Below are 23447 nucleotides of genomic sequence, written 5' to 3' on the forward strand. Positions count from 1 at the left end.
TGGGGAAAAAAAACCAGAAATGTTGAAAAGGCTCTTCTTCAGACCATGAGGTCCTAAGGCAGACCTGGACATTTAATGACCCCCAGTCCACTTCCGGCCTTTTACTGTTCTTGTCTGGTCCATGTGAGGTCAATTGGAAATTAAATATTAAATATAAACGCCTGCTGCAAGGGCAGAAGTCAGATTGACTCCACTGTGCATTCCTTCACTTGGCTGGCAGCAGCAGCAAAGTGAGAAGTGTTTTTCTCCGCCTGTGCAGTACTCACACCTTGCCTAGAGCAGCCTGAGAAGGCGGCAGTGGTCATCTTAAGAGGGGACCTGGGCTTTACCACTTTCTCCCCCCCCCCAAAAAAAGTGGGTGGAAATGTCTATGCGTCTTATAGAGCAAATATTGTGGGAGGGGGGTTGGTGCGGTGGCAGTGTTTGCTGCTGCCCGTCACTGCTGCCGCCGTGGATTGCTGGAGCCTTCACTCGGCAGTTGGATGCCCCCCCCCCCCCGGAATACCACCGATTAGCTGTTCTAGGCAACGGGGATTGCTGCCGCTAATTGCCATCACCACCATTTGGTAGCTGCAATCGGCAGCAGCAATCCCCGCCGCCTACAACAGCAGCGAAGGCTCCAGTGTACCCCAGCAGCAGCAGCAACTCAGCTTAGTTGACTGGTGGTAGGCACAATGGAGTGGAGCCCCGACGAACCACGTGTTGGGGCTGCAATAACATGCTGAAGCTGCCCAAGCCGTTTGCTGTGAGGACGCTAGCCAGATGAATACCAGATGGATGCTGGGAGGCAGTGGCAGATTCCCCCTCCCCCCTTGTTTTCCTCTTCTAAAGCTAATGTGTCTCTTATGGTCAGTTGCTTCTTATAGTGTGAAAAATACAATAATTGCTCATCCCTGCCCTAAGGTGTATCTTAATTTATATTTAAAACTGGTTCTGTGGTTCAAACCATCGAAAAGCCAACTATCAGGAAATTAAAACAAGTTAGTGCTAAAAGTTAGAATAAGCTGAGAAATTTGTAGTCTTTCAAATTCCTGAATTACTTCAGATAATTACTTTTACCACTGACCATTCTGCCTGGATCTGCCAGGAGCTTTAATTCATCTGTGTATGAAATGGAAAATATGCTTTGTCTCGTTCTGGATATGTCTGAGGTACCATTTCAGATTAGCCAGTGTAAGAGAAGCAGAACCCAGAATATTTTGGCTATTCGAGATTCCAATAAAGCAAAAACCAGAGAAAATGAATGGTGTTTCAGGAAGAGCAGATCAAAGCTGTGTACTTCTCTCTTCTCCTGGTGTTCCCAACACAATCTTGACTTATATTTAAAACAAAACTAGAAACATTTCTGAATAAGATGTTTGATATAACATAGAGAAAACTTCTACCTATAAAACTCTTGCTTTGGAAGAACAAGAAACAGTTCAATAGAGAAGACCTATATGACACAACAAATCTATCATTACCATATATGTAAATATCCTTTGTTAGTGACAGATATCAAGATGTATTATGAGAGTTGGTTCAGGTTAGTATGTCTTATACAGATATCCAGCATCAATTTGTATGTAAGGCAGTAGAGACATACACACAATATATAAAAACAGTTTTCAAGAACAACTTCTGCTTTTCTTTTAACAAATACTGAGTAGCATGAAGAAGTCTGGAGTTATTTTTAAATTTGTGCTGGTGGCAAAAGAATGCTTTGAATTTGGGGTGAAATGTTGGCCAGCACAACATACTTTCTTCATCAGGCAACCTTAATAAATAGAATCAGCTTGTTTTATATAGCAATTAGTTTGAATGCAATTAATGAAATGTGGATTAATAATAGCTGTACTGTATTACTGTAAATAAGCCTTGAAACACAGCAGAAATAAAATTCTGGACAAGTTTATTTGTAGACAGAGCTGCCAGGGCACTCCTAATCAGACCTAACTTACTGAGTTGGCAATCTTATTATATAAAGATGTATCAGGTGACAGATCTCTGGAAATCCTGAGGAAAAAGTGCAGATTATTAATATATAAGTGAAACTCAAAAAATTAGAATATCGTGCAAAAGTTCATTTATTTCAGTAATGTAACTTAAAAGGTGAAACCAATATATGAGATAACTATCAGATCTCTGAAAAGTATAACCATGCATATGTACTCAGTACTTGGTTTGGGCCCCTTTTGCAGCAATTACTGCCTCAATGTGGTGTGGCATGGAAGCTATCCGCCTGTGGCACTGCTGAGGTGTTATAGAAGACCAGGATGCTTCAATAGCGGCCTTCAGCTCTTCTGCATTGTTCGGTCTCATGTCTCTCATTTTCTCTTGGCAATGCCCCATAGATTCCCTGTGTGGTTCAGGTCAGGCGAATTTGCTGGCCAATCAAGCACAGTAATCCCACGGTCATTGAACCAGGTTTTGGTGCTTTTGGCAGTGTGGGCAGGTGCCAAGTCCTGCTGGAAAATGAAGTCAGCATTCCCATAAAGCTTGTTTGCAGAAGGAAGCATGAAGTGCTCTAAAATCTCCTGGTAGACAGCTGCGTTGACCCTGGACTTAATAAAGCACAGTGGATCAACACCAGCAGATGACATGACTCCCCAAATCAAGAGACTGTGGAAACTTCACACTGGACTTCAAGCATCTTGCAGTGTATACCTCTCCATTCTTCCTCCATACTCTGGGTTGTTGGTTTCCAAATGAGATGCAAAAATTGCTCTCATCAGAAAAAGAGGATTTTGTTTGTTGTTCAGGAGCGGCTTGACAAGAGGAATATGACATTTGAAGCCCATGTCCAGGATCTGTCTGTGTGTGGTGGCTCTTGATGCACTGACTCCAGCCTCAGTCCACTCCTTGTGAAAGTCCCCAACACTTTTGAATGGCCTTTTCCTAACAATCCTCTCCAGGCTGCGGTCATCCCTGCTGCTTGTGCACCTTTTTCTTCCACACTTTTCCCTTCCACATAACTTTCTATTAATGTTCTTTGATACAGCACTTTGGGAACATCCAACTTCTTTTGCAATTACCTTTTGAGGCTTTCCCTCCTTATGGAGGGTGTCAATGATGGTTTTCTGCACAACTGTCAGGTCAGCAGTCTTTCTCATGATTGTGATTCCTACTGACCAGACTGAGAGATCATTTAAAGGCTCAGGAACTCTTTGCAGGTGTTATGGCTTAATTAACTGATTAGAGTAGGACACTTTGAGCCTAGAATATTGCATCTTTTCACAATATTCTAATTTTCTGAGATTGTGGATTTGGGGTTTTCATTAGCTGTAAGCCATAATCATCACAATTATAACAAATTACGGCTTGAACTATCTTGCTTTGCATGTAATGAGTCTATCTCATATATTAATTTCACCTTTTAAGTTGCATTACTGAAATAAATGAACTTTTGCACGATATTCTAATTTTTCAAGTTTCACCTGTACTTCAGTTCCAGACCTCTACTGACTTTTATCTCTAGAGTTTTCTGGAATTGGCAGTTTCTAAAAATAATACACCTTCATCAAATGATAGGATTCAAGGGAGTCTCTAGTCCAACCAGTGGACAGTGGACTAACCTGCCCAGTGCAGGAATCCTCATACAGGTAGTTCTTGTTTACTTATACTAATTAAGACCAGAAACGCATCATTAAACAATGTGGCAATTAATAAAAAAAACCAAATGACCACACTGCCTAACAGTGGCAGTTTCAACAGTCCCATTTGCCCTGTGCAATATTTTCTTGAAGTATTATCCTCATTATTACCTCAATTTCCAGTGGAAATCTGCATAAAACAAAACAAAAAGGAATATTTTATATGAAATAGTAATAGATAGTAGAGTTCTTTCAATAAGAACAGAATATGGTTGTTAATTGGAAAACAGGTACCTATCATTGAAAAACTCAAAATGATATCTTGAAAATATATACAAAGAAGACAGACCAGGACACTAAATATGATTTACATCAAAAAAGTAGTCCTCAACTTACAACCATAATTGAGCCTAAAATTTTTGTTGCTAAGCAAAATAGCTAAATGAGTTGTACCCCAGTTTATGACCTTTTTTGTCACAACTGGTAAGTGAACCACTGCAGTTGTTAAGTGAATCAGCTAATTGTTATGTGAATCTGACTTTTCCCATTGACTTTGCTTGTCGGAAGCCAACTGGGAAGGTTACAAATGATCCCGGGACACTGCAACTGTCATAAATACATGCCAGTTGCCAAGCACTCAAATTTTGATCACATGACCATCAAAATGCTACAATGGTCATAAGTGTGAAAACAGGTTATGTCACTTTTTTCAGTGCTGTTGTAACTTTGAAGAGTTACTAAACCAATGGTTGTAAGTTGAAGACTACCTGTACATTTATTTCAATGCTGACATGTGAATGGCAAGAGACACTTAACTTTGGAGTTTAAAATTCTTTGGCCTTGTCAGATGGAGAAGTTGTTTTGTTTATTCTGCAGAATTTCTATGATATTACTGGACTAATGGAACTGAATTTACTTACAACTTGGCAAATTCCCAAAATAGATGTGCATATCTTGTGGAGAGCAGTATCATCACAGAATCTGTTGCATGGCAATTTATCTTTTGTGATACAGAAGTTGAAACAAACTTGTGTGAAATAGAGAGGTTAATTTTTCAAAATATTCCGTATATTCAAGCTCTCAGGATGAAGCCTGCTCTTCTACTCTATTTTTGCAAGGAGAGATATTCAGCTAGTCGATGATCTTACAGATTGAAACAACATTTGTGAGGGCACTTCAGTATAAGATAAGAAAGGTCATATCTGAATTAAGCCACAGAGTAGACAAACCTTGATGAATCTTGGTCCATTCTTCCCTTCCCTTGCTTAGTCATGAGGAATTGTCCAAAAGCTTCTGCTTTTGAAACTGTATGCTTCAAAATAAAATCAAACCTGATTTGGTTCAGACGGTATGACAATCAAGTTAGTTAGAAATAAAAGCTGAAGTATTTATACAGCTGTACAGAAATATGTCTAACAGTAGCTGCTGTAGCTCAGTCAGAACACACAGCTACAGTTTAGCATGACATTCAAATATTTACAGTGAAATGAACTCAAATTATTTCCCCATTTCACTTACCAGTCATAGAAGCCAGATGAAGCAATATTTTATGCAGTTACTAAATTAACAGGGTAATGAGGCAAGAGATTTGACATATAAAATCAGTATTGATCCAATCAAAGTAAAAAAAAAACTATGTGTTATGTACACACATACACATCACCCTTGAAAGAGGAATTTCTCTTCAATTAACAAGGAATACCCATTAGAATACCCTATCAGGGCTGCACTTATTTTAGTTTGTCTGTTAACAGTAGTGTTGAATAAGTAGGTGGATCAAATGAGGCTACTCCTATTTGTCAACTGGAAAAATGTTTTTTTTTCAAGCATTTAATTGCTACAAAAGAAAATCATTAGTGTCAGCAAATTCTGACATTTGGAAATAGCAATTCTCATTATAAGGAAATGTCTAGGCAGATTCTAAATACATCCTGTGATATTAGTTACTTAACAGTGATATGCTTAATGTTCTTAAATATCACTCTTGGGGACCTATTAATCTCTTACAGCCACCAGAACCGCACATAAACAATCAGCATAATAAAAAATACAGCAATAGCAGCGAGCTTGGCATAGGTGGAACGCATGTTCAGATATTTCGCATCCTGACGGTATTTCTTGGACAAACTGGACAGATTGTTTGCCTTGGAATCCAATGCTGTTTGAAGAAAAGATAGCATGCAAACAAAAATATTATATTCATGAAATGTCAACATTATTTATAAGACAGTAGACCTAGCTCCAACTTCTATCAAGTGTTTAAGACTGACTTTAGTCTGACATATATGATTCAATCTTTCTCATAGAAAAGCTTGCTGGATGTTATAGGTTTCCCTCAAACAGGTAGGAAGTTTTGTCTTTGATAATCAACTTTTATTTAGATTAGGGACAATGAATTAAAACTATTGTAAGCCACAAAAGAGAATTTCAAGTTCTTTCATTTCCCCTAGCAGGTATAAAAACCTTTTGAAAAAATTATATGAAAGGCTAGTGAACTTTCATAATCAATGGGATGAGGCACTGACTCTGCAGAAAGGAAGTTCCTTATTCCCTCTTCTCCCCATCAACTACCCCCAATCTTTACAATAAGTTTTTTGGGATCACAGGTAGTACAGGGCGAATGAAAGAGAGAATGAAAAGTGTATTAAATTAATTTAGAAGACACAGTACATGTTGTCAAATTTATGCAGCCATTTCACAAATAAGTGACTCTTATAATAAGAAGCCTATAATAAGGTTAAAAACTTTTGTGTGTGTGTTCATTCAAAAATATCTTTTTTTAGAAATAGAAATGTCTTTTGCTATAATTTGGTAAATTGACTAAGAAACTGAGACTTTATCCAGCAAAATATTTAATTCAGAAGCTGCTACCATTAAGAATAATTACAATTCAGATAAATTAACTTCCATAAACATCTTTGGATTATGGTATACATTAGTTTTTATCTGCATGAACTATTAGTTTTTTTATTCCAAAGTATGTTTATCAATTCTTATTCCATATACCATGGATATAAAACAAATCTGTTCAAATGCCATGTTTTTGAGATGTAAAAAAAAATCAGATCAATCACAAAAGATCAATCACTTCAGAATATTTTCCTTCTTTAATATATAAGCTATACGATTCAATCAATAACAATATAAATGTGCCATAACATTGTTGGATAAGTGTGCATACCCGTAAACTACTGTATTTTTTGGAGTTATAAAACGCACCTTTTCCCCTCAAAAAAAGAGGCTGAAAATCTGGGTGCGTCTTATACACTGAATACAGCATTTTTTGCCTCCCAAACCCTGCCCCCTTCACCAAAATGGCCGTGCAGAGTTTGTAGGATGCTTTCAAAGAGCTCCTGGGGGCTGGGGAGGGCAGAAATGAGTGAAAAACGGGCCGGTTTTTGCTCAATTTTGCCGCCTCCCCCCAGCCCCCAGGAGCACTCTACAAGCCTCCTAAAGGCTATTCATGCATTTAAAAAAAAAACAGGCCCATTTTCGGGAGGTTTGTAGAGTGCAAAAACTTTTTTTTTAATTTGCCTCTTCAAAACCTTGCTACGTCTTATATTCCAGTGCATCTTATATTCAAAAAAATATGGTAATACTTTGTTACAACATTTTATTTTATGACTGCATTCAGTCTTTTATGACTGCATTCAGGGGTAGAAGCCTATTAGTATGGCACATCTTGCTTTGGGAAACTTTGTCCTCTCTTCCCTGCAAAACCATTCCAAATCTGTCAGATTGCAAGGGCATATCCCATGTACAACCCTCTTCAAGTAATTCCACTGTCAACTGTCCCATTGGCAGCAAAAAAAAACCTCCTGGAACATTGTTTTTACAAGAGTATAACTTTACCGGCAATTCCACATAGGCACAGAAGAAGCAAAGCCAGTTCTGAGGTTTTTGTATGAAAAACAGCATAGTTAAAATCCATTTTGTTCCCCTTGGCCACCCGCAGTCCATAGTCTATCAATCAATTACCCTCATTTTGTTTTCTGCACTCCTCGCAGCATTCAACCTTGAGGTGTTGGAATTCTCTCAGGCTACAGACAGTGCACCTGTATTCCTCAATTATCTCCCAAGCCACTCATACATTCCAATGACTCCTCTCCCCCCTCCCTGGTTTCCATTGCCTAGTTGCATGCAGGGATGCATAGCAAGTCAGCCATGACACCCATAGATTTTCCATTGGATTCAGATTCGGGCTCTTGATAGACCAGTCCAAAACTTCTATCATCTTCTGGTGGAGACATTCTTTTGCTTCGAGGTATGCTTTGGGTCATGATGATGAAAGGTGACATTCATGTTTAGCATTTTAGCAGAGGCCTAAATGTTTTGTGCCAAAATTGATATTTGGAACTGTTCATAATTCCCTCCACATTGACTGAAGCCGCAATTCTAGCTGAAGAAAAACAGTTCCAATGCATAATGCTGCCACCAGCACCGTGCTTCACTGTGGATATGGTGTACTTTTGGTGATGTGCAGTGTTAGTTTCCCACCACACCATTTGGAAATATGGCCAGAAAGTATTGGGCTCATCAAACCAGAGCACCTTTTCCCACATGCTTTTGTCATACTTTATGTAGGTTTTTGCAAACTGGCTTGGATGTTTTTCTTTCTTAAGAAGAGGCTTCCATCTTGCCACGGTATCCCACAGCCCAGACATATGAAGAATATGAAAAATTGTTGTCACCTATAGTACACAACCAGCACTTGCCAGAAATTCCCACAGCTCCTTTAATGTTGTTGCATGCCTCTTGACAGCCTCTCAATTCTTGATAATAATATTTTTGTGCCATCTTTTCTCTACTTGTTGATGAATGCCTTCAATGTGTTCCATGGTATATCCAACACCTTAGAAATTTTTTGTACTCTTCTCCTGACTGTTTCCAATAACAAGATCCCTTTGATGCCTTTTAAGCTCTTTGCTGATAATGCCTTTTGCTGGAAGAGGCAACTGAATAAATGTCAAAAAAGAAATCTACAATAGCTGAACTTTTTATGTGCTTGATCAGTCATTTTGATGGCAGATGTGTACTATTTAATGTCAGTCTGAATGTTATTGGTTAATTCTGAACATAGTCACATGCCCACTTATAAAGAGGGTATGCACTATTATGCATGTTATTGTAACTTTTTTTTGTTCTTTTTCTCCAAGAGATTTCAATCTGACTTTTTATATCCACTGTAGTTTCTACTTAGAAAGACTATGTATGTTATGAAATAATTTTTATTTACCTAAAATATTGTCTTTGTATTCAAAAGTGTATTTAATAATTAATTCATATTCTATATAATTTCTTTGAAAAAGCCCATATTTTTAAGCAGGGACTTTTGCACAGAGGAAAAAATTATCACCTACCTACTTGCTGTTTTTCATCAATTACAAAGAGGACATTACCGCAGTTGCTTAATAACATTGCTACCTAACTGCCTCACTTCTGATCCTGTGTCACAATCTTCATTAAAGGAAAACTAGTATTACAGAAAAATAAATTGGGAAATCACTCTGAGAGGCAGGCAGTAACCACCTTGAATTATGTAACACTGCTTCTCCTAAATTATACAAATATTGGGATGAGCACATAATAGCTGTCTTTAAAAAGTGGAGGAATCAAGATCACTGATGTTAAATCTGTTGGGAAACTTTACACGGCATCACATTGCCGTCACATGATGTATTGAGATGTTTTTCCCTTCGCGGAGCTAGGGTGGGCATGGCCTGCACATAATGCTCAGACAGTTTGACACCCCTGATCAAGATCTTTAGGTAGAGATGAAGAAAAGTGTTGTTCCACCAAATCAGGCAAGGAGTGTATAGATTGGGATGGGGGTGAGTGGGTATGGTGTTAGGAATTCTTTCAAATCAGAGTTGAATCATGATGACATCTTAAAAGGTCCTTACAAATTTCTTGGCAAGATTTCAGTGACTTCTTCCTAGGGCTGAGCAACTGTGACTTGCCCAAGGTCACCCAGCTGGTTTTGTGCCTAAGGTATAACTAGAGCTCATAGTCTCCCAGATTCTATCCTGGTATCTTAACATTCACCTAGTTTTCAGTAAACATAGTAGGATACCAGACTAAACTTTGGCTTAATTACTGAAAGTTTGGAACAGAAATGTTACCAGCCAACTGCAACAAAGTTCATAATTCAAGTTCTATTATTGAGGCACATGTTCTGCCTTCCCATGCTTTATCAGCCTGTGTAAAGTAAGATGATTTTTGGTCTAAATATTTTATAAATTAAGATTGACACTGGAGAATACCACACCAGTTGATTGATGCAAGGAACATTAAGCAGAAATGATCAAAAGAAATTACATATATTTAGAATAATAAAGGGTAGAAATGGTGTAGAATCATAGGGCGGGAAGGGACTTTGATAGTCTAGTCCAGTGTTTCTCAACCTTGGCAACTTGAAGATGTCTGGGGAATTAATTCGCTGGCTGGGGAATTCTGGGAGTTGAAGTCCAGACATCTTCAAGTTGCCAAGGTTGAGAAACACTGGTCTAGTCCATCCCCTTCCCAAGGGAACAGACCTAATTCCATCCCAAACAAATGACTATCGAATCGTTTCTTGAAGACCTCCAGCGATAGAACAGCTACCATTCCAGGAAGTAAACTGTAAGCTGCTTTATTGGGTTGATCATAAAAATGTAATAAAAATTTAATAGATAATAAGCTGTTCCATTGCCTAATATTTCTTATTGTCAGGAAATTTATCCTTGGTTCCAAGTTGGATCTCTCTTTAACAAGCTTCCATCCGTTATTTCCAGTCTTGCCCTCAGGTTCTTTGGAGAATGACAACCCTCTCATCTCTGAGACTGCTCAAGTACTGAAAGACAACTATCATGTCACCTTTAATCTTATTCTTCATTAGGCTATAGATATACCTAGTTCCCTTAACTGTTTCATGCATGATTTAGCCTCCAGTCCCCTAATCATCTTTGTTATTCTTCTCTGCACTCTTTTCTAGGGCTTCAGCATCTTTTTTTGTATTGTGGTGACCAGAATTGAATGCAGTATTTCAGGTGTGGCTTCATTAGTTCTGCATAGAACAATACAATCATTTCTTGTGATATTAATATTAACCCTCTGTTGATGCAGCCCAGAACTACATTGGCTTTTTTTAGCAGCTGCTGCCCATGTCTGGTTCATATTTAAGTGATGGCCTATTAGGATATCACAATCCCTCTTCCAGTTACTATTGTTTAGCCAGTTACCACTATAGCTGTGCATTTGCTTCTTCCTACCTAAATGCAGGATCTTGCTTTTCTCTCCACTGAATTTGTTGGCTAGGGCCCTCAATGCTCAAGTCTGCTTCTTTTGACTCATGAGTCTGCCTCTCAAGCTGTTGGCAATTCCCCCCATTTTTGGTGTTATCCTTTTGTTCCCTCATCTAGATAATTATTGAAATGGTGAAAAGCAATGGGCCCAATAACAGAATCTTGAGGTACTTTGCTGCATGCTTCCCTCCATATGGATGTAGTTCCATTAAGGACTATACTCTGGATGCAATTTGTCATCCAACTGCAAATCCATCTGTTGGTAGTACTATTCTACATGATGGTAGGAATCTACACTTTCAGAATTATTTCCAGTTTGAGAAAGATTTTTAACCAAATTATCTCCGGTGGACCATTCCTCATGAAGGTTTTCCTCAGGTTCAAAAACAATGGAAAGGAAAAAAAACAGAAATTGTTTGCTCTCTGTTATATAAGCAGAATTTTTTCCCCTATGCCAATTATTTGTCCATAAGTCAAATAAAATGACAGAACACGGCAATAACAGACACCTGATGCTCTGTCTGGTTTCATTCTTCAGCTAATATCAGCTTCCATTTAGGCAAGATAATTGCTTAATCACTGACTAAAACAGATAGTGAACCAGTAGAAGAGTATCAACAGGTAAGACAAAGGATTTCTATTAGGAAATATATATTCTTAATCTTCTTAGTGTCTTCTCTAGCAAAAAGGAAGGGTGCAAGGAGGGTAACTAGAAAGTAGCACAACAGAATAAGTTGCGTACACTATTCCACCACAGACAAAAAAATAATGCTACGGAAATAACGAAAGCCGCCAGAGGGCCTGAAATGTCTTGATAGATGGACACGAAAAATTAGGCAGCAGAGCAGCATCTTGTCCTGTTCCCTATGGTCTGATTATGGGATTTGCCATGTTGCCATGTCGAGATACAGACCCTTACCACCCTTCCAGCTTTCCGCAAAGCTACTAAGACATGGCTGTTCCGGCAGGCCTGGGGCTGTTGAATCTTCCAGCCCCATCCGAGGTACAAATGTTGCTGTATTTTTAAATTGTTTGTCTTTTATTTTTATTTTGTACCCCCCCTCCCCCTCAGATTGTTAGCCGCTCTGAGTCTCTTGGGAATAGGGCGGCATACAAATTAAATAAACCTTAACCTGTTGACTATTTCCAATCACCCAGTGGTTCCTACCTGCCTTTGCCTGCTTTTTATTTTTCTCAAGAAAAATAATTGACAAGGTACAACATTTCTCAAACTGTTCCAAGCTGGAATGAACAACTCCAATGAATGAATTAAAAAATACTATTCAATAAGCAGTGCTGTTGATGTATACTTATTATACATTGCCCTGATTCCTCAGCATGAAATAGTGGCATTGAAACTCAAGATTACAAATCATTTAAAACTTCTCACAAAATTTATAATTTTCCCCATCTGCTGGTTTGTTGATTTTTACAAAATAGAATATATATTTGCATGCTATGTTTCAACTAAATTCCCAGAGGAATTTAGTACATGCTATTAAAATACAAACAAAATTTTTTAGTGTCTTCATATAATATCCAAAACAGCAGAATAATTGCACATTCCATATTTGTTTTTCTCGGTATTAATCTTTTGGATTAGAATGGTCCTTCATTATCAACAGGAAGTATTTTATACAAAGCAGTTTGCCAGTTTTATTCTGCAATCATATATTTAAATGACTCCCAAAATGGGCAATATTTTGCAAACTGTGTTCTGTGAAACGAGTTACACAATAATATGATGGGTTAGGGTGGTGGGATCTATAATAGCAAGATAGAGCGCACAAAAAAATCCACAGAACAAAATCTATGGCCGGAAAAAAATTGAAAATATCTGGTTTATGGATCCCTGTACCTGAAAGTGTTTCGCCTCGTTGTAAGACTTCTTCAATGTTGGCTACCATGATTCTTTGTACATCTTGTAACTCTGTATTAATAGATCCAAGGTTTCTTCTTGCACGGCTATCTATATACAGCTTCTTTGTTTTCTGAATATAAGTATCTGGAATAAAAAGTAATTGTTCATGTAAGAGTATTCTCTTTCAAAATTCTAAATCAATTTGTATTCTCAAATCATGCCATACAGAGAAGTTATTGCAAGGAATGGAAAAAAGAGTGGGTGGAGGAGAAAGAGAATTAACTGCTCTAGGAAAAAGTATAATGAACCTCTTGTCTGTTAATTTCCCTAGCAGGGTTCAGTAACTATACTGGTAGCAAATATAGTCATTAACCACAATCTGATTATATCCTTGTTATCCTATATTCAATGTAAATTGCCTACCTCTTGTTTAGTAAAATAAAACTTTCCAAGTACAGATAGTCCTTGTTTAATGAACACTCATACAGTGACTGAAGTTATGACAGCACTAAATGAGAAGACTTATGACCAGTCCTTGTCATAGCAGCCTTGTGGTCACATGATCATGATTCAGATATTCAGCAACTAGCTCACAGTTATGATAGTTGCAGCATTCTGCCATTACTCGATCAGCATTTGTACCCTTTGCTATCAGTTTCCAACAAGCAAAGCCATCAGGTCACAAATTGTGATTATGTGACATCATGCTTAACAGTCATGCAGGATTCGCATAACAATGGCGATCTGAACTGTCACAACTGCTGCCATAAGTCATGTGACAATACGTGACATTCTCATTATAACCACACCGCTTAACAATAAGAGTTGCCACTGTTTCAATACTGTTAAGTGAGGACTACTGATACTGCAATTAAATGTAGTCTAATAAGATAAAACATATAGATGACATAGGAAATGGCCCTGAAGGATAGGAAGAACTGCTATCAAGGCAACAACCAGGCAAGCAGGGCCTGAGCCCCTTCCAAGAAATTAGTTTGAGTAAATGTCTCCAGTCCCTCCCTAGATCACACTAATAAAAGCGAGGGCAGGGAGAAGCACATTTAGAACTGCAAGATTGCATTACTATAACTATTATTATAAAAGAAGTTCTAACTTATATAGCATTGGTTTCTTAGTCTGGTCTGACAGAACAATGTAAGATGTGAAATATTTTAAATGCAGACATCACTGCATACTGTGGTATATTATTCTATCCCTTTGAATCTTTTCATGTATATGCCACACAATCTTTTTATCCCATTAGCAGAAGCAGAAATCAGAGAATAATTTAGATATGCAATTCAGAATGCTTTAGTAACTTGGTAAAAGAAAGAAGTGGAATGAGCAGATGAAGAAGGGACATTAAGATTACCAAAGTGCTGACCTTGGACCATCCTTAAATCATTAATCTCAAGAAATAAATCTCACCAAATTCAATGAAAGAATAGGGTCTGGACACCGTTGGCACCTTTTTTCCATGTTGTTCATCAAATTCTGAGTGCAAATCTTCCAGGTATGCAAACGCCAATTTTTTGGGGAAAGCAGCTTCACATAGTATCAGATAACAAACTCCTTTTTCAATTACGTAACTGTAAAAGAAGATATAAGCCAATTGTTAGCCTGAAAGACAAATGAACCCTACATTGGACTATTAATTTCAGTGGCCATATAGCGAACAACATTCCAATCTATATTACAAGACATAAATTATATTTAGCCTTAACTTATACCTATTTCAGACTTCCACTGCATTTTAGATAAGGACAAAGGTGAGGAACTCACACCTATGTTTGATCATGCTTGCCATCTTTAACTTCTTTGTTTTATTGATTTTATTCAATGGGTTACCCTTGAAGATCATTTGGAAGCATCAACTAGTGCAGAATACGTCAAGTGTCTCTTTGGGGCCCCTAGAAGGGCCCATATTACATCATTGTTCCACGAGCTGCATTGGTCGCTGGTTTGCTTTCAGGCGCATTTCAAAGTGTTGGTTATAAAGCCCTGCATATATATATATTATATATATATATATATATATATATATATATATATATATATATATATATATATATATATATATATATATATATATATGTTATATTTATGCTGATAAATAAATAAAGGGAGACTAGTAGATCTATTTCAAGCTATTTAGCTCTCATCAGCTAGCCATACCCATGCTGGGAATCAAACCTGTGCTCTATGAACCTTGAACCTTGAACTCATTGACAAGCTGAACATGACTCAACAGTGTAAACATAGCAGGTAGAAAGGCTAATGCAATTCCTGGCTGCCTTAGAAGCAACATTGTCTCAAAGAAATACCTTCTTTCTCTATTCCGCTTTAGTGGATTTTTCTGATTATGATTCTGGACATCATATTTCTAAAAGGATACTGATAAGTTACAATGGATTCAGAGGACAACCTTATTTGATAGACTGATGGGACTTAAAATGTACAGAAAAGAAGACTTAGGTGAGACATAATAAGTATCATCACGTACATAAAGGAAAACTACTGGAAAAATGGGCAAGAACTATTTTCCTAAAAACAAACCAAGAATAAAGAATTATAGTTGCCTGAATTTTATTTAAGAGAGCTAAATTGGTGTAGAGTTAAGGCTAGAAACTGGGACCCTATGAGTTCTAGCCCTGCTTTAGCACAAAGCCAGTTGGGTGACATTGGCTTAATACTTTCTCCCAGCAAACTGATTCTGAAAACCTGGAAAAGAAACTGCAGGGACTTTGTTCAGGTAGACACCAGCGAATCAGACAGAATTGAACAAAAGAAAAATAATTCATTTAAACTCAGGGAAATATTTCCTAATGGTAAGATCTTTACAAAAATGGAATGTTCTACTATAAATTTGTGGGTTTTACAATCCCTTTTAAGAAAAAAGATTTTAAAGAAAAAATGTAATTTAGTATGTTTTTCTGTAGTTTAGTATGTTTTTTTTCTTACAGAGAATTGGACTAAATGATTCTTACGATCGACCCCAGGCCTAGAATTCCATGATTCTATGAACCTGTTGAGTTCTTCCAAATTGGGGAACTGACTCACATCCCTCAACGCTCCTTCAAGAATCCAAGACCTTCTCAGTCTTACTATAATGCTTTTAATTAGTTTCTTAGAGATAACAATTAGGATTTTCTAAATCTCATTTGGAGGGAAGAATGCCCAATAATTCCTACATAGTTACTTGGATCAATATTTATTTGTAATAACTGAGGATTTTGTCAAGCGTTATGTCCCATTATTAGCTTGATATAAGGTTTACTAGTTATACTTACTGAAAAGCCATTGGTCCAGCTTCTAAGGTGCATCTGGTAGGAGACTGTTCATTGAGCTTCCGAAACAATTGCTTGGCCTGGCTCTGATACTGCTGCAAATCTCTCCCCGACTATAAAAAAAAATTCCCCCCAAACAAACAAAAAAATCTCCAACATGCTTCGACAAAGTTAGTTATAGTGAATGATTAGAAAACAACTAGATCAAAATTTAGAGCTTATAGCATTTTAAAACAAAAATTTATGGACTATTGTCCACTTTATTAAATGAACTAGTATATATCTGCAGATTCCTGTTCTCCAGGAGCATTCATTAAGCAGGTTAAATAAAGAGAAAATCCCTAACTGTATCATCCAACTTCTTCTAAATGGGAGTGGGGTAGAATGAACCCAATTTAGATTGGGATTCATTATCTAATGCTAAACGTTAGAAGACTCCACGGAGCTTACTTTGCTATACACTTCAGTAACTATACTAGCAAAACTCACATGTTATTTTTAGCCTAGACAACAAGCGATTCGTAGTAAATAAAGAAAAATTAACCCAGTGCAACCCAATTAGCTTTACTGCTAAATATCTTTCAATTTCAATGCTAGCATTTAGCGAGTGCATTTTAAATGCTTAAACCGCATTGTATATATGACATAATCAGAAATTAAATCCTGAGTAGAAAGGAAGGGGGAAAACCCATAGTATCTCACATTCACCTGTTCATCCTCCTGCATAGAAGCCGCTAAAGGAAGCCCATCAGCCACCCGCGCAATCATCGTTAGAAGCACCATCTTCTTGGACGATCAATACCTACAAGTTCAGAATCCTACCCGCTCAAGTCTAACTATACTGAGCTGGCCGGAAGCTGCAAAACCAAGTTCCGGTTCCCTATAACAACTCTCCTGCCTATTTCCTGTGCAATCATATTGCCGGTCGAGAGCGGAGATCCCTAACTGTTTGGTTCCGGTAAAAGTGACGAACATATTTTTTTGTTCCTCTCAGAAGTGTGGAGGCGTGTGTCTTCAACATCACCAGCAATCCTCGTAAGCTTGAAGGCCTAAGTGTCATTCGTTTCGGCGATGGCAGTTCCACAACACAGTTACAGAGTAGTGCGGGCTAAGGGCCTCCCTTAGGTTCTAAGGACACCCCCCCTTGGAGGGGGACATCGAGCAATATGCTACCGATGCGCCAATAAACGGCTTTCGAGACCGATGGCTCGAGCTCCAGCTGCATCCCTCTAGTCTAGCACAATACCAAACGGGGTTGTCCTCACACCTTGTCTCCTTATGTTGCTCCGAACTCCTTTTCGTCTGTTGCATCTTTTAAATGCTATAAGCGCTATTTTAGCAAAAGCATAATTTGCACACTGTAGACGTGACAATTGCATATTATTTTACATACAAGCCTTTTGTGAACAACAGCTGTAGGAAAGAGTTTAACTCCCTCTGCTACTTCTAGGGCAGATTTTTTAAAAAACATGATTGCTGTTTGCTATCAGGAGAAGCTGCTATTGATGTGAATAAAGCCAATGCAGTCATAGGCTAGTCAACAGAGATGATAGTATCAAGATTAAGTGTTAGCACTGTTTTATATTACATTGGTAAGACTGCACTTGTAACACACACAGTGGCCCTGAGCTCCTGGTATTGGTGTGTGGTGTTTGGAATAATGTGTGTCAAACCTGGAAGCCATCTTTTACATTGGGCCTTCAGGCCTGCCACATACTGTTTTATACTACATTGGTAAGACTACACTTGTAACACACACAGTGGCCCTGAGCTCCTGGTATTGGTGTGTGGTGTTTGGAATAATGTGTGTCAAACCTGGAAGCCATCTTTTACATTGGGCCTTCAGGCCTGCCACATTTTCTACTGTGGGAAAGGGAGGGGGGATGATATGGAGTGTGGGAGACATAAAGTCTAAATAACATTTCTTTTTCAGAGAGTCAAGGACACTTTGCCCTGCACATGGAATAGTGTGACTGGGAAGCATCTCCATTTGGGGCAGTGCCTGATTGGGCCATGTGATGGACATGTAGGTGCTGGGCACAAACTTGAATTTTCACTTGGGTGGGGAAAACCTGAAAGCTTTCGGATTTGGATTTTCCCAGATGTGCCAATATGACATCTCTAATAAAATGGAACTTTGAGGAAACTCAAGCCTCAGAGTCTTCTTTCGTTCGTGTTTCTTGGAACCCTGACAATGTGTGTTTAGATGTGCACAGTGAAGTGCAAGGGGCGAAACTTGCCTACACACTTGCAGAGTTGTTAAACATCAGGTTCACAAGTAAATCCAGGATTACCAGCAACTTTCAGCAGTCCCACAACATACTGAACTTCATGGCGAGACTTCCAGGATCCCCATGGATTCTCATCGGGTTTGGGAGGCGCCAACAGAGGTGAAAGGAATGGAAACAAAAGTGCGGCTATAGAGCCAATTTGCTGGCTTGTCTTCAAAAGCAGCCTCACAGATCAGCTGTCATGGTTCCAAGTAACACCCCTTAACGAAAGAAGACTCCAAGGGTTGAGTTTCCCCAAAGTTCCACTTTATTAGAGATGTCACATTGGCACATCTGGAAAAACTCAAATCTGAAAGTTTCCAGGTTTTCCTCACCCCAAATAAAGTTCAAGTCTCTGCCCAGCACCCATATGTCCGTCACATGATCCAATCAGGCACCATCCCAAATTGGAGATACCTCCCAGTCATCTCATCGCAACTGCAGGGCAAGGTATCCTTGACTCTCTGAGAAAAGAATGTTATTTTGACTAAATATCACGCATGCTCTATATAATCACCCCTCTCATTTTCCCATAGTAGAAAATGTGGCAGGCCTGAAGGCCCAATGTAAAAGATGGCTTCCAGGACTGACAGCCACACACACCCCTCACAGCAGAAAAGTGTGGCCTCTAACGAGAGTTACACAGGGGGTTAAAATCAGATACCTAACCATCTCTCCCCCCACCCCCTTTTGCAGCTGTCAGGTAGTTGGGCTGGCCAGAGGGGATTTCCCATCAGCACCTCCCCCGTGCTGCTTCTGGTGAGGGATCATCAATCCAGCCGTCATCTGTTGAGATTCTTCCAGTGTTTCCTTCGCTTTACTCTGCAAGTGTCTGCAGGGCTGGCATTCAGGTGCCTTGCACCTGACCCACAGTAATGCCAGCAGGGAGGAGCAGCAGGTGTGGGGGAAACCCACACCCTTGGCTTCCTGCTCCCCGAGATCCGTTTCATGCAAGCTCGGCTGATTGGGGCTTCCGCGGCCTCTGCTGGCTTGCCTCATGGGTGGGACAGGAGCTTCTCCTGGCCGCAGGGGAAAGCACAAGTTTGGTGTTTGGATTGGATTTCTCCCAGAGGTTCATAAATTATCCATATGGTGCTCAGAAAACAACCTGCACCTGAGCATCAGCAAGACAACAGAGATGGTGCTGGACGTCTCGAAGAAGAGAGAGGAACCTGCCCCACTTTACGTCGAGGGAGCCTGTGTGAGGTTTCTGAACTTCCTGTTGGCCCATTGGGACCGTTTTTCACTCTCCGCAGGCTTCAGAAAAGCCTCTGGAGCCTGGGGAGGGCAAAAAACAGACCCAATGAGCCAACTGGAAGTTTAGAAATGAACTTTTTTTCATCCTCCCCAGGCTCCAGAGCCTTTCCTGAAGCCTGGAGAGGGAGAAAATGGCCTCCCCCAGCCCCCCGCAACCCCCCTCGAGGCCCTCTGGAAGCTGTAAATGGTTCGTTCCTGAACTTCTGGTTGGTCCGTTGGGGTTGTTTTTCACCCTCCCCAGGCTTCAGGAAACCCTCCAGAGAGAGCGAAAAACAGGCCCAACATGCCAACTGGAAGTTCGTTCCTGAACTTCCGGTTGGCCCATTGATGGCGGTTTTTTGCCCTCCACAGGCTTCAGAAAAACCTCCAGAGTCTCGGGAGGGCAAAAAACACACCCAATGGGCTGGAAGTTCGGAAACAAAGTTCCAATTGGCCCATTGAGTCTGTTTTTCACCCTCCACAGACTCCAGGAAAGCTGGGGTGGGTGAAAACAGCCTCCCCGGGTCCCCCTCTGGAAGCCAGAAATGGATCATTTCTGAACTTCCGGTTAGCCTGTTGGGCCTGTTTTTCATCCTCCCCAGACTTCATGAAAGCCTCTGGAGCCTGGGAAGGGTGAAAAACGGGTTCAACGGGGGGGGGGATATGCGCAGGAGGTTGCGCGTGCATGTACAGATGGGTGGGGCGCATTGAATTGTGGGTGTGGGCATGCACAATTTTGGCACACCTTTAGAAAAAGGTTTGCCATCACTGTGCTAGGGTGTTGGCTATTCCTGCCATTTAGTATCATCCACAAATTTGGTAAGTTCTCCTTCTATACCCTCATCTAAATTGTTTAGGAAGATATTGAAGAGTATTGCTCTAAGATTTTTGAAAGATGTGGTACAGTGGTTCTGAGATGACATCTGCCAGCTTCTTTAAAACTCTGGGATGTAATCCATCTGGTCCCGGTGATTTATATTCATCAAGATCAGACAGATGTTCTCTTAATTTTTTTTAACTTATTTTAATTTTTATTTCTAGTCTGTCTTTTATAGTTTTGTTTTTGGTAGGCTGGGCTATACTTTATTTTTGCAAGACTAATGCAAAGAATGAATTAAGCAGCTCTGCTTTCTCTCTACTACCTGTTACTTCCTTGCCATCTTCTCTCTTTAGTGGACCAACTGTTTCCTTGATTTTTTTTCTTGTTATTTATGTGTTAGAAGAAACTTTTTTTTATTATCTTTGACTTTTGTTGCAAGTCTTTGTTCATTCTGAGCCTTTGCTTTCCTGAGTTCATCTATGCAGATTCTGACTATCTGCTGATATTGTGCTAGTTATGTGTCCCTTTTTCCATTTTTTTGTACTTGTCCTTTTGTCTTCCAATTTATCAGAGAGATCTTTGTCCAGCTATGCTGGTTTCTTATTGGATTTGTTGTTGTTTTTTTCAGTGGTGCTGTGCTGGACTGGGCTTTTATGATTATATTTCTCAGAGTTTCCCAAGCTTCTTCAGTTGTTTTCCCCTTTAGATTTTCCATCCAAGGAATTTTTCCCAAGTTCTCTCTGAGTTTGTTAAAATTATCTCTTTTAAAATCCAAAATTCTTGTATCATTGTGTTCTATTGCTTGTGTTTGCATTATGTTGAATTCCAGTATGACGTGGTCACTCTCACCAAGTTTCCTGCAGTTTCAACTCCCTTCTTTCCTCATGAGAATTAAGTCCAGTATGGCTGTCCCTCTAGTTTCCTCCTCTAGCTTTTGGACAACAAAGTTGTCAATTAGGTTGGTCAGGAACCTATTCAATTTCTCATTTGATGCAGAATTAGTCTTCCAGTTGATGTCAGGGTAATTGAAGCCCCCTGTTACTATTGTAGTGTATTTCCTACATATATTTGTTAATAGGTTAGCAGAAAGTATATCTATTTTTTCTGCTTGGTTAGTTGGTCTGTAGTCTATGGCAATGTCATTCTCTTCCCCCACACACACACTTTTATATTGACCCATATGCATTCTACCCTAGAAGGTTTTTCTTTTGGGTTTCATGTATTTCTGTAGCAATATAGTGGTCTTTTACCTATGAGTGCACTCCCCCTCCTCTTTTATGAGGTCTGGTTTTTTTGAAGAGTGTGTATCCTTCTATCAGTATGTTCCAGTCATGGGTTTCATCCCATCAAGTTTCAGTGATTCCAACTATATTGTATCTACCTTCATGTATTAATAATTCAAGTTCACCCTGTTTGTTCCCCAAACTTTGTGCAATTGTATAAAAGTATTTGAGATGTCTGACTTTGGGTTTGCTTCCTATGTATCCTTTAATACCATCAAAGATCCACATCTACATATCCCAGGTCCTTGGGAAGGACTTGACAGGTGGATAAAAATGTAAATCCAGTCACAACATCTGGTTGAGTATGTGACCAACCATAACAATAATAATCTATTATAATATAGTACAATTGCATTGCACTGGAGCATTATACTGTTCAAAAACAATGGGGAAATTTCCAACCCACAGCCTGTTGATAGCCGCTGAAAGAACTGTGTTGCTGTTAATCTCTTCCTAAACTCATTATGGGAAACAGAGTATATTGTTTTTGCAGAATTGTAAGAAGACATGCTGGCCTGTGAAGAAAATACATTGTATATGTTTCTAATTTCATGAGCTAGGCTGAAGCTTGAGAATTGCATGTAGGAAGGTCTTAGCTATGCTAGAAAACCGCCCTTAACCAGAATTTACTGATATGATAGTTACTCTACAAACAACCCTTAGGAACTTGGACCATAAAAGGTAATTTCTAAATAAGAGAAGGGGGCAATAGAAGTAGAGTAATGGGAGATGTAATCAGGAGCAGAGATAATGTATTTTGTTTAAACATTTTGGATGAGGAAAAGGTGGAAGGTAAATTTGTAATGGGGTTGGAGAATATAAGTAGTGGTGGGATTCAGCTGGTTCACACTGGTTCACTAGAACTGGTTGCTAATTTTATGTGCAATTTGGCGAACCAATTGAATTGCCTCGGCCTGGCCCTGCTTCTTGGCCTCCCTTGTATGGCCCCACCTCATCTCTCCCCTCCTGACGCCCCCCATCCCCCAAGAAAATGATCTGTCTCAAGATCCCATGGACAACTTTGGCTCAGGCAGTCAAATTCCACACTCATTCCCACTCTCCACAAAGCGAAGTAATTGCAGAAAGGTGCTACTGAGCTGAGAATAGGGCTTCAGAGGATTTAATTCAGGGGTGAAATGTTACCGGTTTGGGCCAGTTCACCTGAACTGGTAGTAAAAAATGCTACGTTTGCCCAAACCAATAGTAAAAAATACTTTAAAAAGTAAAAAAAAAGTTCCGATGATCAGCTGTGTGACAATCAGCTGTGCTTGCAATCGTCAGAACTTTTAAAAAACCTTTTAAAGCATTTTTTACTACCAATCAGCTGAGCCTGATTGTCTGTGAGGTTCCTACTTGTTGCAGGGGCCATTTTGTGTGAAGTCCAGCTGCTTTTACATTGTGTGTGAGTCAGTTGTGCAGCTTTTGTGTTATTTTTGTTAATAGTGTGATAGTTGGTTTTTGAGCTCTCTGTAACTTTGTGAGGTTTCTGCTTGTTGCAGGGGACATTCTCCATGGTATCAACAGAAGAGTCCAGGATAGGATGGCTTATTTTAGCCTGCTATCTTGTTGACTGAATTGAAAGTCCAAAGACATGCCTGAAGCCTCCAGAGCACAAAAAACCAGCCCTACAGGCAAACCAGAAGTTCAGGAACTGACTTCTGGTTTGCTCGTAGGGGCGGTTTAAGCCCTCCGGAGCCTTCAGGGGCCTTCTGGAGGCTTCCCTGAAGGATCCGGAGGAAGAAAAACGACCCTACGAGCAAACTGGAAGTCACTTGGAGCCAATAATCACTTTTGGGAGTTGATGGTAAGACGAATTAATGTAAACATTTAACAAT

At 39.4% G+C, this 23447-nt stretch overlaps 1 protein-coding gene across 2 annotated transcripts; it reads right to left on the reverse strand.

The window, feature by feature from the left end:
* Positions 1-1876: 1876 nt before the first annotated feature.
* On the reverse strand, positions 1877-16872 carry SEC22B (SEC22 homolog B, vesicle trafficking protein). Of its 2 annotated transcripts, none has more exons than XM_014071204.2 (5): positions 16706-16872; positions 16007-16116; positions 14145-14305; positions 12714-12860; positions 1877-5730 (listed from the first exon to the last, which is right to left on the reverse strand). In XM_014071204.2, the coding sequence occupies exons 1-5, from the start codon at positions 16784-16786 to the stop codon at positions 5576-5578; spliced, it is 654 nt and encodes a 217-aa protein (XP_013926679.2). In that variant the 5' UTR covers positions 16787-16872; the 3' UTR covers positions 1877-5575. The 2 variants fall into 2 exon arrangements, with proteins under 2 accessions (XP_013926679.2, XP_087582673.1); XM_087726547.1 differs by having other exon boundaries at positions 16712-16871.
* Positions 16873-23447: the final 6575 nt, after the last annotated feature.

The sequence above is a fragment of the Thamnophis sirtalis genome, unplaced genomic scaffold (assembly GCF_051295495.1).
Source record: "Thamnophis sirtalis isolate CommonGarterSnake01/CBP01778 unplaced genomic scaffold, rThaSir2_p1.2 scaffold_12, whole genome shotgun sequence".
NCBI classification, from domain to species: domain Eukaryota; kingdom Metazoa; phylum Chordata; class Lepidosauria; order Squamata; family Natricidae; genus Thamnophis; species Thamnophis sirtalis.